Here is a 16,254-nt window from a genome sequence, read left to right as displayed (position 1 = left end):
TAATGACCAAGAATGAGAGTCAAAAAACAAGAGCAAGAGAGAGACAGAAAGAATACGAGATAATGAGAGATGAGAGAGAGAGAGGGCAAACAGAAAATAAGAGAATAAGAGAAAGAAGTAGCGAGAACGAGAGAGAGAGAGCGAACGAACGAACGAATGAACGAACAAATGAACGAACGAATGAACGAACGAGAGAAAGCCATCGTGAGAGATAAAGAGAGACAGAACAGGAAAGTGAAAAAGAGAGAGAGAAGGCAGACAAAAAATAAGAGAGAATGAGAGAGAGAGAATGAACAAGAGAGAAAACCATCTTTCTCTCTTGTTCGCTCTGTCTGAGAGAACGAGAATGAAAGAGAGAACAAGCGAGAGAGATAAAGAGAGACACAGACAGAGAGAACAAGAGAGCGAGAGAGAGAGCGGGAGGGAGGGAGAGAGAGAGAGAGAGAGAGAGAGAGAGAGAGAGAGAGAGAGAGAGAGAGAGAGAGAGAGAGAGAGAGAGAGAGAGAGAGAGAGCGAGCTGCATTTGTTCTGTATTGAGAGCAGATGGTGTTGAACTCAGGGGATTTGACTGTGTGGAGCTTCCCTCATTATCAAAGCAGTCTCTCTGATCCCAGTCAATAAGTCAATATCTCTCGCCCGCTCTGACTACATCTCTCTCTCTCTCCCACACACACCTACTGTATGTCCCCAAGTCAATATATATCACACACATACTCTAAAATATTGCCTCATTGGAACGACAGAAGTGTTTATCAGTTCAGTCAATAGGAAACACGCATTTACAAACAAATATACACCTACTAGAAAGTGTCCACAAATTTTTATGAACACACAAGCTTACATTAACACATTGTGTAATGCCTGCAGAGCGAAGTATTGCCAACAGAACATTAGCCAGGTATTAGTTAGAGAGGAATAAAGCCCTTTAGCATTTAAAATTATAGCACTCCAGTCAAATACAGTCTCTGAATGCAATCAAATCCTCACAGCAATGTTCTAAAATCTAGTAGAAAGCCTATTACATTATTTACTTTGCTATATTGTTATTATTTTAAGTCTTGGTAGGTTACTATTTACAAAGTAGTATCAACTACATAGAGAGCGTTAAGGCATTAAGTTAATCTGAAACTTTAAGACGTTAATTTATTTTGAAACGCAAATTAATTACGTGAAAAGCGACACAGCCTATTGACGCATTAGCAGTTTTATTTAGGGATACTTAGTGACTAGCAAAACACTTACTGTTGAGTTCAAGGTAGATTAACTTTTATTTATGCTTTTAGTTAATGCTCACTCTCATGCACAAACAAACACACTGCTGATGGCACGATTTCTCTATTCAAGCTTTTAAGTGTGGAATATGGAGCTACACTTCAGCTACAACGTTCTCTGAAATAAATATTGTACAACTATTTTAGAGCCATATCACCCACCTCTATTCTTAGCTCTCAACCTTTTTTTGAACACAGTATCAGCTCTCCACAATTTGTCAGAATTTCAAGATTAATGGACCAATAGAAATGCTCCAAAATGACTTGGAATTAAATGTTTTAACACTGACATTCTCTTTTTATTTCCTGCCCTTTTCCTGGAAAGTAGGAGTGTGCCAGTTTTCAATATCATTTTCCAACATTTTTCAATATCGTGTACGATATTATACCCTGAAATATCGCTCCATATCGCCCACCACTAATGATCACAGCAGGGTACTACTACTACTACTACTGCTGCTGCTGTTGTTTTTAGTATTTTTTAAAATCTCATTTAAGGATGGGCCATATCATATTGTATGCAATTAGAAAAAATACTATTCATTTTGATGCAATAGTGTATTCTTGAAATCATTTTTTTTTAATTATTTAAATAAAATACCATGAAATATCGTGATATTATTTTAGGGCCATATCGCCCACCCCTACTGGAAAGTTTCTATTTTGGATGAGCAGGTTTTTCTGTGGACAGCGATGATGAGCTCCATTTGTATAGGGTTTAATTTAATATGCAGAATAGAATTTGAATCCGAGAAGCCAGCAGCAGCTTCGGCAGCTCCAGCGGCACACACACGTGAGCGCACGCGCACACACACACACACACACACACACACACACACACACACACAAACACACAAACACACAAACACACACTCAGACTGGTATTTCCAGTCTGAAGCCCTTTCACACCTGAGCCTGCACAAGCACCTGGGAGACACACACACACACACACACACAGAGACATCTGATTGCCTTCCAAACTCTAGAGTCAGACCTTTCACGGTGATGATACTGGGGGGAGTGGGTGAGGAGTGTGTGTGTGTGTGTGTGTGTGTGTGTGTGTGTGGTGACTCAGGACTGAATACTGCTGGTGAAAGCTGCAGTGCAGCTGGTAAAACTCACCCTCACCACATCACACCCGCTTCGGTTTTCTGCGCTGTTTCAGCCTAAACTAACCTTTATCCTCCTTCTACCCAAAACTAACAACTACCACGCCCCACAGCAGCACCCGCTGACTGCACTCGGGGTGCACAACACAAGACAAAGTTAAAAATGATACTGACACTAAGGCCCATCACGATAGCTCCTTTAATCAACGATAGACTGTCTCGGGATGTGTCATGATATACATTTTTATCATAGAGTCCAGCTAACAGCTCTACAGACTGTGAGGCCCAATCCCATTTCACCCCTTGGCCCTACCCCTTCTTTTCAAGTAGAACCCTTCCCCTTGGAACAGAGTTACAAGGGAAAGAGTTGGGAACCCCTTTAAGCAACCAATCCATCATCAGAAGCGCTAAAGTTCAGTAACCTAGCTGCTGCTGCTGGTGGGTAACTAGTTAACTTTATGCTTTATTGTATGTCTTCAGAACGGGGGGAGATGGTGTAGAAATTAATTATTATTATCCATTCCTTAATTCCTCCATGATGGAAAGCTGAAATTAGCTTTTATTTTATTTTTCCATTCCATTTCCATTTATTTTGCAGCTTTTGCCATCTGTTGCACCATTTATTTCATGGAACAGGAAAAGCTAGCTACTGAGACAAACTACTAGAGATCTTTTGTATGCTTGTTTTGAAGAATTCGGCCAGAAAACATTGAAATTACACATTAAACTACACTTTTATCGTCACTTTTAACAAGGAAAATTACATTTACATTTGGGGGTTTTTATACCGGTGATTCTTATACCTCCTGGTTTGCAGTGTGGATCTTAAAAATCTCTGTATGAAGGGCTAACAAGAATCAGGACACCCCTACCCCTTGGGGTAGAGGTAAGGGGTAGGGCCAAGAGGTAAGACCTAATCCCATTTCTATTTTGTACCTCAACCTTTTGTTTTTGCATGTAATCCCCCCCCCCCCAAAGAATTGGAAAAACCTGATATAGCTATAGCAGTGGAGCGCTAAAGTTCAGTTTAGGTAGGTTAACCTGTTAACTAAGGCGCTGCCACTATGATCAGGAGATTGCTGGTTCGAATCCCTGTGATGCAGCTTGCCATCGGTTGCAGGAGCCCTGAAAGAGCACAATCGGCTTTGCTCTATCTGTGTGAGCAGATGACAGGTGCTCTTCAAAGTGATGTGGATCAGCACAAGACTGCGTCTGTGAGCTGATGTATAAGAACCGTGCTCTCCCTGCGCTTTCCTCCGAGAATGCTGTGACGCTACTCGACAGCAATTCGGAACGAGGTGGTGGCTGAGGTGGCTGAGGCCGAGGTGGTGTATTAGAGAAGGTATGTACTCGTCCTTACCACTCAGGTGTTGAGTCATCACTAGTAACAGGGGGAGTAGAGCTTAAAAAAAGTGTGGGTGGGATTATCAACATAGCTAAATTGGAAGAATTTGATATTGTAGCCACGCCTGAGAAAATCAGATCTCCATATTTAATCCATTTTAGCCTTTAAATAATGTGAAAGTACCCAAAGTAAATCCAGGTTCAGTGTGTATATACACACAATGCATGATAATGTAAGATTTAAACAGCCTCTATGATTCATCCTCCCTTGTGAGGGCCATATCCAATTAGCTTTTCTTCACCACTACAGAGGCTAAGCTCTCGACAGCATTAATAATAAAAAATAATAATAATAAAAGCTGAAATGGCATTAAAAAAATAAAAATAAAAAACTGCCCATAATGAGGCTGCTAATGCTGTCCATGTGCTGAAGAGGTTTATTATTAACCAATTTCTGAACAATTTATTTTTTTGGCAGCATCAGTGCAGTTGATAACACCAGCGCTGGCATTTAAAAACACTATTCATACAGAGATTTAGTGATCGAGAATAATATAAACCAACAATCGGGTCAATTATTAACATAGACCTGGAGTCACATGGAGAAACCGTCTCCCACTGGCGGGGAAAACCGTGGGGCTATATTTGTCTGCCAGAAATAAAATTAAGTGTCTGAAACAGAGGAGAACAGTACTTGTGGCCCAGGATAGCCAGGTCATGCAGTTCTCAGTGTGTGTGTGTGTGTGTGTCTGACCTAGTGGAGTGATCTAGTTTAATCACAGATGAACTATCCGAAAGCCCAGACATATTCAGTTCAGTGTTAAGTTGATCTTACAGTTAAAGCCCTTCAGAGATGTTATTATTATTATAGAACATTACCCTAATAAAACACTCAATGCTAATGCTTCACTAGTTTAGCATAATATTTAATAAGCACCATAAAATAGTGATTAAATTCAGATTTATATCAATCACAGTATGAGATGATCCCAAGTGGCTAAGTGTTTATTGCATCACACACAGCTCTCACTCTCTGTTAGCTAAAGAACTAGCAGAGCTAGTTAGTTAGTTAGTTCTCCTCCAAGCGTGTTGAGTTTTTGTTACTGTGCCTTTAAGACTGAAATACACATTGACATGCGTGAAGTGCTAACTCGAGGAACAAGTTGGGAACGTCCACACCTGTATAAGTTGTGAGGTGTTAACTTGTTAGTAAGACTGAACTGAACACTTTTCTGTCTGCTTATATCGTAGCAAGGCGACATAATTTATCGGAGTTGAAATGAGGCTTGATAATAGGGGCCAATATGAATTAGACATTCCGTTTACAGAATATTAACAAAATCACAAAGTCTGGTGTGTCAGTAGTGTGTCATAAAGGGCATTACCACCCACAGTGGAAAGTGCAGTGGGTGGTAATGTTTGCACTTAGCGGCATCTGGCTATAATTGTCTTTTCGAACATTCGTAGCATTAAGATATCCTAGAGATATGAGCTAAATAAACAAATGCTATTATGGTTTTAAGACCATTTAAGGCCAACGATATAATCGTTATGGTTTGTCACAATAAAAAAAATGTTGAGGACGATATATGGTGCCAGAAATAATAGCTTTAATTACGTCAAGACTATTAAATGCTACTTATATGATGCTAAACTTAATAATAAAGCAATTACACCCTTTAAAACAACAAAAAATGTTTAAGTAAATCATACTGTTTGCAGTATCTATACTCCCGTAAATATCTTGACAACAGAGCTTCCACCAGTTCAACGTTATTTAAATTGTGCAATACAGAGTGAAACTTTGTTTGTGTTTCAGCCTCTTCCACCATTCCCTGCCCATTTCCCAGTCCCCAATCTTATTTCCACAGCACGGTTTGCCAGGTATGGAACACAAATTCAGGCAAATACAGAATAATTCAGCCTTCTTATTCAGGTTTCTTTCCAAAAAGGTCAATGACCAGAGACTTCGTAAACCAGCAGTAAATATTGGCAACACATTTGACAAGGTGAAGACATAGCTTGGAGCCCAGAAAGACTACAAGATGGATGGCGAAGAGGTTAATTTTCTCTGTTTTTGGCTAAGGTTAGCTAAGCTTAGTTAGATAATTCATCCCAACCATTAGCAGGGATTGGCGTTTTAATGTTTCAACCTTTGACTGGGCATATTGATGCAGTCGCCCTCTTACAACAACTTGTCAAAATTAACCACGCTCAATCATAGGGGACGACTAGACAGGCCACAACTAACAACGTGACTACATTTGTTTGGGTTCACAGTCATTTTCTTCCTTCCTGTATCCATGCTAGAGCCTTCTAAAGGAACACTGCTACTGCTTGGATGTCTACCAACACCACTAAGACTAAACATGACCACTCTTGGTGTTGCACCACGCCAGTATCAATAAGAATATGAACGACCCAAGCACTACTAATACTAGAGTATGAGAAACCACAAATCAGAATAGGGAACTTGCAATTTGCATACATGCCGTTTGGTCTATTTAATGCACCGTAATCAATCAACTAGTAAAGCTTACAACGCACTGTAGAATATAATGAACTAAGCTTTTGTATCAGTCAGAACCTTGAAAACAGCTCTGGTGGGAGCTGTCGGTTAGTCAGGGGGGCCTTCTGACAACAAATGGGAAGTACTGGCTCTAGAGTCAGCCCATCCCCCTTTCCGCGCCGAAGCCGAGAGGAAACATTACCAGGCAGCTCCTGGGGCTGAGCTGGCCTTTAAACCAGCAGAAATGAGAAAACATTAGCAGCGAATTACCTGCTCCGGTGTTCCGGTGAGCTCCGGGGCCGGAGTGCCTGTGGCCGCCCGGCGACAGAATGCTCCCGTGAGGCCTTAGGTTTTCCATATGTCCGTGTTGCTGCTGTAGCTGCTGCTGCTGCGGCTGATGAGGATGATGAAGATGATAATGGTAAGGATAAGGATGATGGGTCACTCCCACTGCTCCGTTAGGTCCGTAGAATCCGGAGCGAGAGCGCGAGCGAGTCCTGGGCGGCTCAGGGTGGCCGTGCAAAGACAAAGCAAGCGGCGAGAGAGCCGGAGGAGAATGTGACGCTTCCACTGCTGCCGCCGCCGCTGAGGCTCCTAGAGTGGCCCTGCCTGGTTCCAGGGGTCCACCGCTGTGTCCCCTCACCTCGGCGTCCTCACAGAGGCCGACCCTCTTGGGCGTGGGCTCGGCACCGCTGGGCAACTGTGAGCAGACGCGAGGCTCTGGAGTCGATGGTTGACCGGTGGCTGCGATGGGCATTTCCTTCACGTGGGGGATGGGGAGGGGGAGGCTTCTCTACTTTTAACGTTCGTTTTCCAGCCAGAAGAACAGGGGGGAAGCACTCGGATGAAGTAAAAACTGTTTGAAAGAAATAAGACAATTAAAATGACTTAAACAGTTCAATAATTTTCAAAAATGCTATAGAACATTTAATGAGCTAATAGTAATAATACAAAAATGATAAATACAACTACTAAAACCAAAATAGTTACACAGACTAATATAGCCTAGATAATATCCGAACACAAAGCATGCCAAAAAGATCATTTATTTACAAATACAATAACAATATTACATTACCACTAATAATATTAATAATACTAATAGCACTTAACCTGTCAAAACTAAAATAAAGATACTACTACTACTAAGGTGTCAGTTCTGCCCCTTAGTTCCATTTGTTGGGTTTGCATTTGTTGTGTATCTTGCATTCAGCCAAATAGAACACCATTATTTGGTCTAATTCACCCCAAAATCATTGTCTGAGCTCACAAATGCCCTTCTGGGAGAATCAGGGAGTCAAAAACTCACATAAACACACTCTTAAACCTTGTGGAAAGCCTTTTCAGAAGAGCTGAAGCTTTAATAGCAGTAAATGTTAGTTTGAAATCATTAAAACCCAATATTTCAGTGTTTGCTTATAGCTATAGCATTAAAGTTAATATACTCTTGAAAATACATTGTATATATATTTTTGAGCTCTCTCTTTATGCAGAGCGGCGCTTCTGGGCTATTACGCTGGACTGGCTGGCTGGTTTAGTTAACGCTAGCGAGCTAACGCTACATTAGCTAAAGAAAAAAAGCTGAGCGGAGAACGACGCCCATTTCAGGGGGTTTCTCCTTACACTGGCGATGAGAACAGCTCGGTAAAGTTCTCAGAATATTAAACACACTCTGTTAAATCTCGGGAAACAGATTTAATTAGCGTATTAGTGGTAGTTTAATCAGAAAGCTCGGTTTAATCCTCGCAAAGCGACAAACTCGGCGGCGTTAGCCTGTGTTAGCACAGCGCTCTGAGTAGCTGTTAGCTTAGCTAACGTTAACGTTACATTCCACCTACACACATTTACACACACACACTCACACTCTATATTTGTGTTTTAAACATATTTACACACACTTACCCACGGATTTACACACACTTCAGCACTTAAAACACACACTAAACTATTTTACACACGTTTCTGCCCTGTTTTATGCGATAAAACGCAGTTAAATCCACTTTTTAAACGGATAAACAATCGGACTAAAGCCGCCCTCGGCTAAAATAAAACCTTTGCCAGGGAGGCGTTTAAAACCCAACGAGGTTTGCTAACCTAACTAAAGTGTTTTATATCAAATAATCTCTTATTTACTACGTTTCTCTCTTGAGTTCTCTCTCGATTTCTCTCTCTATTACTACTTCTCCTCCCCCGAGTCCCTCTCTCTCTGTAAACCCGGGGAGAGAGCGAGAGAGAGACCCCAGCCCGGAGCCCCGCAGCCGCTCCCCCGCCGGAGCTAACCCGTAAATCCCGCACACGCAGCCCGCCGGACCGCGTCTCTTACCCGCTCAGCTGAGCCCCGGAGCCGCTCCCTGCTACTCCACCGGCGGAGCGAGTGTGGTGAACGCGTTTAAGGCGGATTTAAGGTGGATATGGTGGATGTTTTCAGCGCCCGAACGCCCCGCAGCTTCAGACGGTGAGAAAATGTGACAAAACCATCAGCGGGACTCCTTCACATTCGCACCGAGCCCAGACCTCAGCAATCACACACAGAGAACAACGAGCAGTGAGCGAGAGCGCGCCCAGCCCACAGAGGTGTATTTATAACACACACTAATCATATCATACACTACTCTTTAATATGTATGCGTGTGTGTGTAAAAACATTATGACCACCTTAAATAATAATAAAACATTTATTTTCTCATTATTACCTAAATTGCATTTTTATTCCCATAATTTTCCATAATTGCTTCAATATTTTAAACTTAATAACTTGAACAAATGACTCCGTATCTTAAAACAATGAAATAGCATCTTAAAATGTACGTCCTACAATCTCAAAATAATGACATTGTATGTCAAAATAACTCGAAATAATGATTTAGTATCTCACAAGTAAAACTAAGATACTAAGGCTTAATTTTAAGATACTGTTATTATTTTCCCATTATTAATATTATTACTTAGTATCTTGAAAAAAATATGTAGTATTGCATAATAACGACTTAGTATCTCAAAATGTAGAAATATTAACTCAAAATAACAATTTAGTATTGCAAAATAACGATTTTGCATCTTAAAATAATGACTTAGTATTTTAAACTAATCAAATAGTATCTCAAAATAATGATTCTAAGATACTAAGATGCTACTATTATTATTATTATAAAAAAATAATGATTGGCTAACAGCTTACTGCTGTTAAGCAGCAATGGAAATAAACTGAACTGTTAAAAAGAGTTTCAAAATTTTCAAAATGTGGCTCAGATCAGATTTTTTTCATGGCTGTGTGAACGTGTTTAATCCGATTGTTTCAAATCAGCTTTGAGTCACTTTCATATGGGGTCCTAAATCGGAGACGTATAAATGTGAACGGTCAAATCAGAATTGATGCGTCTAGTATTAGACAGAATCATTCACATCACATTACACACAGATACTCAGATAGCTCACTTACATTTGTGAATGTGAACGGTCAAGAAATCAGATTTAAGCAATGTGGTTTGTAATGTGAACGCAGCCTGAGCTGTTTCCACAGTGTGTGGCGCAGGCTGAGGGCTGAAGGCCGATGGTGCTCGATTGCTCTGGTCTGGTTGAAACTGCATAGGCTGTGCTGAGCTGAAGGGAACCGTGTGAATAATTTACAAATGTTACAGGCAGCTCCCTTCATTTACCTTTATCTCCCAGCTTCCCCTGCTCTGTGCTGCTGCTGCTGCTGCTGCTGCTGATATTCACTCTACACACGAGTACACACACAAAAACACGAGCGCACAAGGGCTCTCCTCTGGGCCTGAGAGGAGGCCATTAGCTCGTGGGACATTTAAACATGTTTGTGGGAGCTGGTGGCTGCTAGCAGCAGGCATGTCCCCCCCCCTGCTGGACATGCCATCCATCAAAACTGCTCCACATTTCCACTGGAAAACTAAAAGTTGGGTTGGAATCATCCAGATTGGGAAGTTTCCCAATATTTCACCGTGATGTAAAGTGTAAAGTGAACCACTTTGCACTAAAACTGCACACAAGAACAGCTGCTATATAACTTTTCCATTAGTACACAGCCATTTTCATTAAATATAATTTAAAAAAAAAACTTATTTTAGTAATTTAGTAAAAAAAAAAAAAAAGGAACTCGTATGTTATATAGATGTTTTACACACAGAGTGATCTATTTTAAGTGTTTATTTTTATTTATTTTTTATTGTTGATGATTATTTATGGCTTACAGCCTGTCTCAGAAAAAAATAGAATATTATATAAGACCTATTGGTATTTTGTGTGCAATATGGGCAGTGTGCCAAGTCCTGCTGGAAAATGAAATCCGCATCTCCATGAAAGTTGTCAGTAGCAGAGGGAAGCATGAAGTGCCGTAAGATTTTCCGGGAAAACAAAACTGCACTGACTTTAGACTTGATAATATAAAACACAGTGGATCAACACCAGCAGATGACATGTCTCTCCAATCCATCACTGATTATGGAGATGTGGATTTTATTTTCCAGCAGGATTTTGTATGATATCCAATTTTTCTAAGACGTTGATTTTTCATCATATTTTCATTAACAATGAAAGAAATAAACACTTAAAATAGATCACTCTGTGTTTAATACATCTATATAATACATGAGTTTCACATTTTGAACTGATTTAAATTGAAATAAAGTAACTTTTCAATTATATTAAACTTTTTTGAGAAGCACTTATATGTGTGTATCCCTGCCTACATAGATATATTTATAAAAAATAAAACTGTATTTAGTGTAAAAACCCCAACACACTATGTTGTTTTTCCTGTAAATAATGTATGGTATGGTATTGGTCTTGATTCAGACACAATGGTCCAGGTTTTGGTCTTGACTTGGACTCGACTCATAAAAGTCTTGATCTTGACAAGGACTTAATGAATCCAGGGCTTGGTCTTGACTTGGGCTTCATGTGTCAAAATAACGATTTTGCATCTTAAAATAATGACTTAGTATTTTAAACTAATCAAATAGTATCTCAAAATAATGATTCTAAGATACTAAGATGCTACTATTATTATTATTATAAAAAAATAATGATTGGCTAACAGCTTACTGCTGTTAAGCAGCAATGGAAATAAACTGAACTGTTAAAAAGAGTTTCAAAATTTTCAAAATGTGGCTCAGATCAGATTTTTTTCATGGCTGTGTGAACGTGTTTAATCCGATTGTTTCAAATCAGCTTTGAGTCACTTTCATATGGGGTCCTAAATCGGAGACGTATAAATGTGAACGGTCAAATCAGAATTGATGCGTCTAGTATTAGACAGAATCATTCACATCACATTACACACAGATACTCAGATAGCTCACTTACATTTGTGAATGTGAACGGTCAAGAAATCAGATTTAAGCAATGTGGTTTGTAATGTGAACGCAGCCTGAGCTGTTTCCACAGTGTGTGGCGCAGGCTGAGGGCTGAAGGCCGATGGTGCTCGATTGCTCTGGTCTGGTTGAAACTGCATAGGCTGTGCTGAGCTGAAGGGAACCGTGTGAATAATTTACAAATGTTACAGGCAGCTCCCTTCATTTACCTTTATCTCCCAGCTTCCCCTGCTCTGTGCTGCTGCTGCTGCTGCTGCTGCTGCTGCTGATATTCACTCTACACACGAGTACACACACAAAAACACGAGCGCACAAGGGCTCTCCTCTGGGCCTGAGAGGAGGCCATTAGCTCGTGGGACATTTAAACATGTTTGTGGGAGCTGGTGGCTGCTAGCAGCAGGCATGTCCCCCCCCCTGCTGGACATGCCATCCATCAAAACTGCTCCACATTTCCACTGGAAAACTAAAAGTTGGGTTGGAATCATCCAGATTGGGAAGTTTCCCAATATTTCACCGTGATGTAAAGTGTAAAGTGAACCACTTTGCACTAAAACTGCACACAAGAACAGCTGCTATATAACTTTTCCATTAGTACACAGCCATTTTCATTAAATATAATTTAAAAAAAAAACTTATTTTAGTAATTTAGTAAAAAAAAAAAAAAAGGAACTCGTATGTTATATAGATGTTTTACACACAGAGTGATCTATTTTAAGTGTTTATTTTTATTTATTTTTTATTGTTGATGATTATTTATGGCTTACAGCCTGTCTCAGAAAAAAATAGAATATTATATAAGACCTATTGGTATTTTGTGTGCAATATGGGCAGTGTGCCAAGTCCTGCTGGAAAATGAAATCCGCATCTCCATGAAAGTTGTCAGTAGCAGAGGGAAGCATGAAGTGCCGTAAGATTTTCCGGGAAAACAAAACTGCACTGACTTTAGACTTGATAATATAAAACACAGTGGATCAACACCAGCAGATGACATGTCTCTCCAATCCATCACTGATTATGGAGATGTGGATTTTATTTTCCAGCAGGATTTTGTATGATATCCAATTTTTCTAAGACGTTGATTTTTCATCATATTTTCATTAACAATGAAAGAAATAAACACTTAAAATAGATCACTCTGTGTTTAATACATCTATATAATACATGAGTTTCACATTTTGAACTGATTTAAATTGAAATAAAGTAACTTTTCAATTATATTAAACTTTTTTGAGAAGCACTTATATGTGTGTATCCCTGCCTACATAGATATATTTATAAAAAATAAAACTGTATTTAGTGTAAAAACCCCAACACACTATGTTGTTTTTCCTGTAAATAATGTATGGTATGGTATTGGTCTTGATTCAGACACAATGGTCCAGGTTTTGGTCTTGACTTGGACTCGACTCATAAAAGTCTTGATCTTGACAAGGACTTAATGAATCCAGGGCTTGGTCTTGACTTGGGCTTCATGTGTCCTGGTTCAGGTCTTGACTCAGACTCCATGTATCCTGGTTCAGGTCTTGACTCAGACTCCATGTGTCCATGTATTGGTCTTGACTTGGACTCAAGACTTTGGTCTTGACTCAGGCTATTGTGTTCAAGTACTGGTCTTGACTTGGACTCCATGTGTGTTGGTTTTGACTTGAATTCCATTCATCCTGGTTTAGGTTTTGACTCAGACTCCATGTGTCTAGATTTTGGTCTTGACTTGGACTCAACTCCTAAAAGTCCTGATATTGATTAAGAATCTCTGTCCAGGTCTTGGTCTTGACTTGGACTCGATTCCTAAAAGTCTTGATTAAACACTGTGTGGTTTAGTCTTATCTTGACTCGCCTCAGACTTGAATACCAAAAGTCTTGATTCATACTTCTTGCATCCTGACTTTGGTCTTGACTGGGCTCCATGTGTCCTGGTTTTGACTTGGACTCCATGTGTCCTGACTTTGGTTTGAATGGGCTCCATGTGTCCTAACTTTGGTCTTGAATGGACTCCATGTGTCCTGGTTTTGGTCTTGACTGGGCTCCATGTGTCACTGCTTTGGTTTGAATTGGACTCCATGTGTCTCGGTTTTGACTTGGACTCCATGTGTCAGGTCTTTGGTCTTGAATGGACTCCATGTGTCCTGGTTTTGGTCTTGACTGGGCTCCATGTGTCCTAGTTTTGACTTAAACTCCACATGTCCTGGTTTTGGTTTTGACTCTGTCTTGACTTAGTCTCTATCTGGAAGTTTCTCGGACAGGGATTAGGCCTAGCCTTGGACAACACCTTATTTTAAATAGAAATTTTCCATCGAAAGGAAAATATAGTCTACGACTCAGCTTAATCCCTGTTCGGGAAACCGCCCTTATGTAATGTGGCGTGAATTTGGTCGTTACACAGATTTGGCTGTATCAGTCTTAATTACTACCCTAATATTGAGTCTATAGTATTGCTGTTTACATCAGTGCTTGGACCCCTTTTTTCCCTGAGACACTCTTCTTCCATTCTTGGAACATATGACCCTGTTTTCTTCCTCTCTCACACTTTGATGCCGGACAAATGATTTTTCCTTTCTTCCTCTCTCTCATCCGGCCTTCCATGCGAGCGTCCAGACTCTGAACACCACAAAAAAAAAGGCGGCGGTCACTGGCTTTTGTGGACAAAAGCAAAGGCGGATGGGTTCCTGTGGCCAGTGTGTGGGAGATAAGGTCAGAAGCGTCGGCTTGGCGAGGGGCCTTCAGCCAACCAGTGGGAAGAAGTATTGGGGTGAGTGAGTGGGAGATGGGGCGAAAGAGAAAAGGGGGATGGGAAAGAGAGAGAGAGAGAGAGTGAGGATGGGGGTGGGTAGTATGTGTGTAAGGGAAGAAGTGAGGGTGGGGGTCTTAGCTGACATGTACCCTTATTGGTTTGCTGGAGCTGTTGGGGGAGGGGCACCATGCACACACACACACCAGCTGTAGGAAAGCAAAGAGAAACAAAGGAAGAGAGAGAGAGAGAGAGAGAGAGAGAGAGAGAGAGAGAAGCATAATTAAAGTGTTACCAGAGGAGATGATGATTTAAAAGGCCGATGTGCTTCAAATTAAAAATTCACAAAGTAAAATATATATAATAAATAAATAAATAATCCAGAATTCATAAGACCACCCCGCCCCATTGATTTAATATAGGTTTATTAGGAGTCCAAGCACCAAAGAAAGCTATTGGAATTACTGTCTCCTATTTTTACCCGTATTGTGCTCCGATTGCCTTAGTCAGAAGGTTAGTCAACTGATTATACTGATATGTTGTAGTAATTGCCAAAATAAAAGTCTTATAGTTATATTAAAGGGCCCTTATCATTGAAAACCCATTTCCCATTCGTTCAACAACATAGAATATGTATATGGATGTGGCGAATATACAGTGATTATTTTGTGACCTCCTAGATGAGTTGTCCATGCCCTTTTAGAGTAATTACTTCACATTCACATAAGGCCAGAAATGCAAAATTATATAAAAAGTAATATATATATATATATATATATATATATATATATATATATATATATATATATAATAAATAAACAAATCAGAATTCCTAACAACACCCCCGCCCTGCACCATTGTTTTAATATGTTTTTTTTTTATTATGGGTCCAAACACCAGAGAAGCTTCGTATTCTAATTACTGTCTACTTTTTTTTTTTTTTTTTACCCATATTGTAATTTCTACAATAAAAGTATTTTTGTCTATATTAAAGGGCCCTTATCGTCAATAACTCATTTCTCATTTGCTTATTGATATAAAATATGTATTTATGTGCAAAAACAGCAAATTTGTAAATATTTTTTCGTTTCATGACGTTACAATAATCAGTACATTTATCAATGCATATAGGCTTAAGTTAAAAGGAGTGTTACACCCTTACCCAATTTTAAATTAGGGAAAATATATTGCAAACTAAAAGAGCAGAGCCAATTTGCGTTAATTCAGTGATTATTTTGTGACCTCCTGGATGAGTTGTCTATGCCATTTTGAAGTAATTATTTTTTTTACATAATACCAGAAATGCTTTAAATAAAAAAAAAATCAAAAGTAAAAACAAATAAATAAATATATATACAAACCAAAATTCATAACACCACCACAACCCCAATGTTTTAATGTGTTTTTAAGTGGTCCAAGCACCAAGAATCTTCCTATTGGAATTACTGTCTCCTCTTTTTACCCATACTGTGCTCTTATTTCCTTAGCCAGAATGAACTGCTTATACTGATATGTTGTAGAAAGTTCCAAAATAAAAGTCTTGTTTTCTATATTAAATGGCTTTTACAATTGGCAACTCATTTCTCATTCGCTCTTCAACATAAAATGTGTATTAAGGGTTGGAAACTAAATTTGTAAATATATTGTAGTTCTTGTGATGTTAGAAGAATCAGTACCTATGCATTAACCTAGGCGTATACTACTCAAATGTCTTCAGCAATTTAGCCTGACCCTTTTAGGCTAAGTAAATAGGGCAACCTAACAGAGCAGAGCTAATTTGCATACTGTATATCCAGTGATTATTTTGTGACCTCCTGGATGAGTTGTCCATGCCCTTTTGGAGTAATTACATTTTCACATAAGGCCAGATTTTTATGCATTGCTTTTGGATTGCCTTTTTTTTAGTTTTTACTTTCATGGCACTGTATATTCAGCTCTTGTATTATTCTATAAACTACAGACAACA

General features: G+C 39.5%; 3 protein-coding genes across 4 annotated transcripts in view; 2 read left to right on the top strand and 1 right to left on the bottom strand.

Annotated features, from left to right (window-relative positions):
• rnf38 (ring finger protein 38) overlaps window positions 1-8,767 on the bottom strand; it is a 45,135-nt gene extending 36,368 nt beyond the window's left edge. The window contains exons 1-2 of the mRNA XM_022681752.2: window positions 8,557-8,767; window positions 6,504-7,089 (exon numbers count right to left, since the gene is read on the bottom strand). Of these exons, the coding sequence (XP_022537473.2) occupies window positions 6,504-6,990 (487 nt within the window). The 5' untranslated portion in view covers window positions 6,991-7,089; window positions 8,557-8,767. The remainder of the gene's footprint in view (window positions 1-6,503; window positions 7,090-8,556) is intronic.
• Window positions 1-16,254, top strand: part of melk (maternal embryonic leucine zipper kinase) — a 153,651-nt gene that overhangs the window by 80,387 nt on the left and 57,010 nt on the right. The gene's annotated exons all lie outside the window — the stretch shown is intronic.
• LOC103035206 (thymosin beta-b) overlaps window positions 1-16,254 on the top strand; it is a 133,152-nt gene that overhangs the window by 84,527 nt on the left and 32,371 nt on the right. The gene's annotated exons all lie outside the window — the stretch shown is intronic.

The sequence above is a fragment of the Astyanax mexicanus genome, chromosome 25 (assembly GCF_023375975.1).
Source record: "Astyanax mexicanus isolate ESR-SI-001 chromosome 25, AstMex3_surface, whole genome shotgun sequence".
NCBI lineage: Eukaryota > Metazoa > Chordata > Actinopteri > Characiformes > Acestrorhamphidae > Astyanax > Astyanax mexicanus.
The sequence above is the reverse complement of the archived record's forward strand: the minus strand, read 5'-3'. Positions and strand labels throughout refer to the sequence as shown.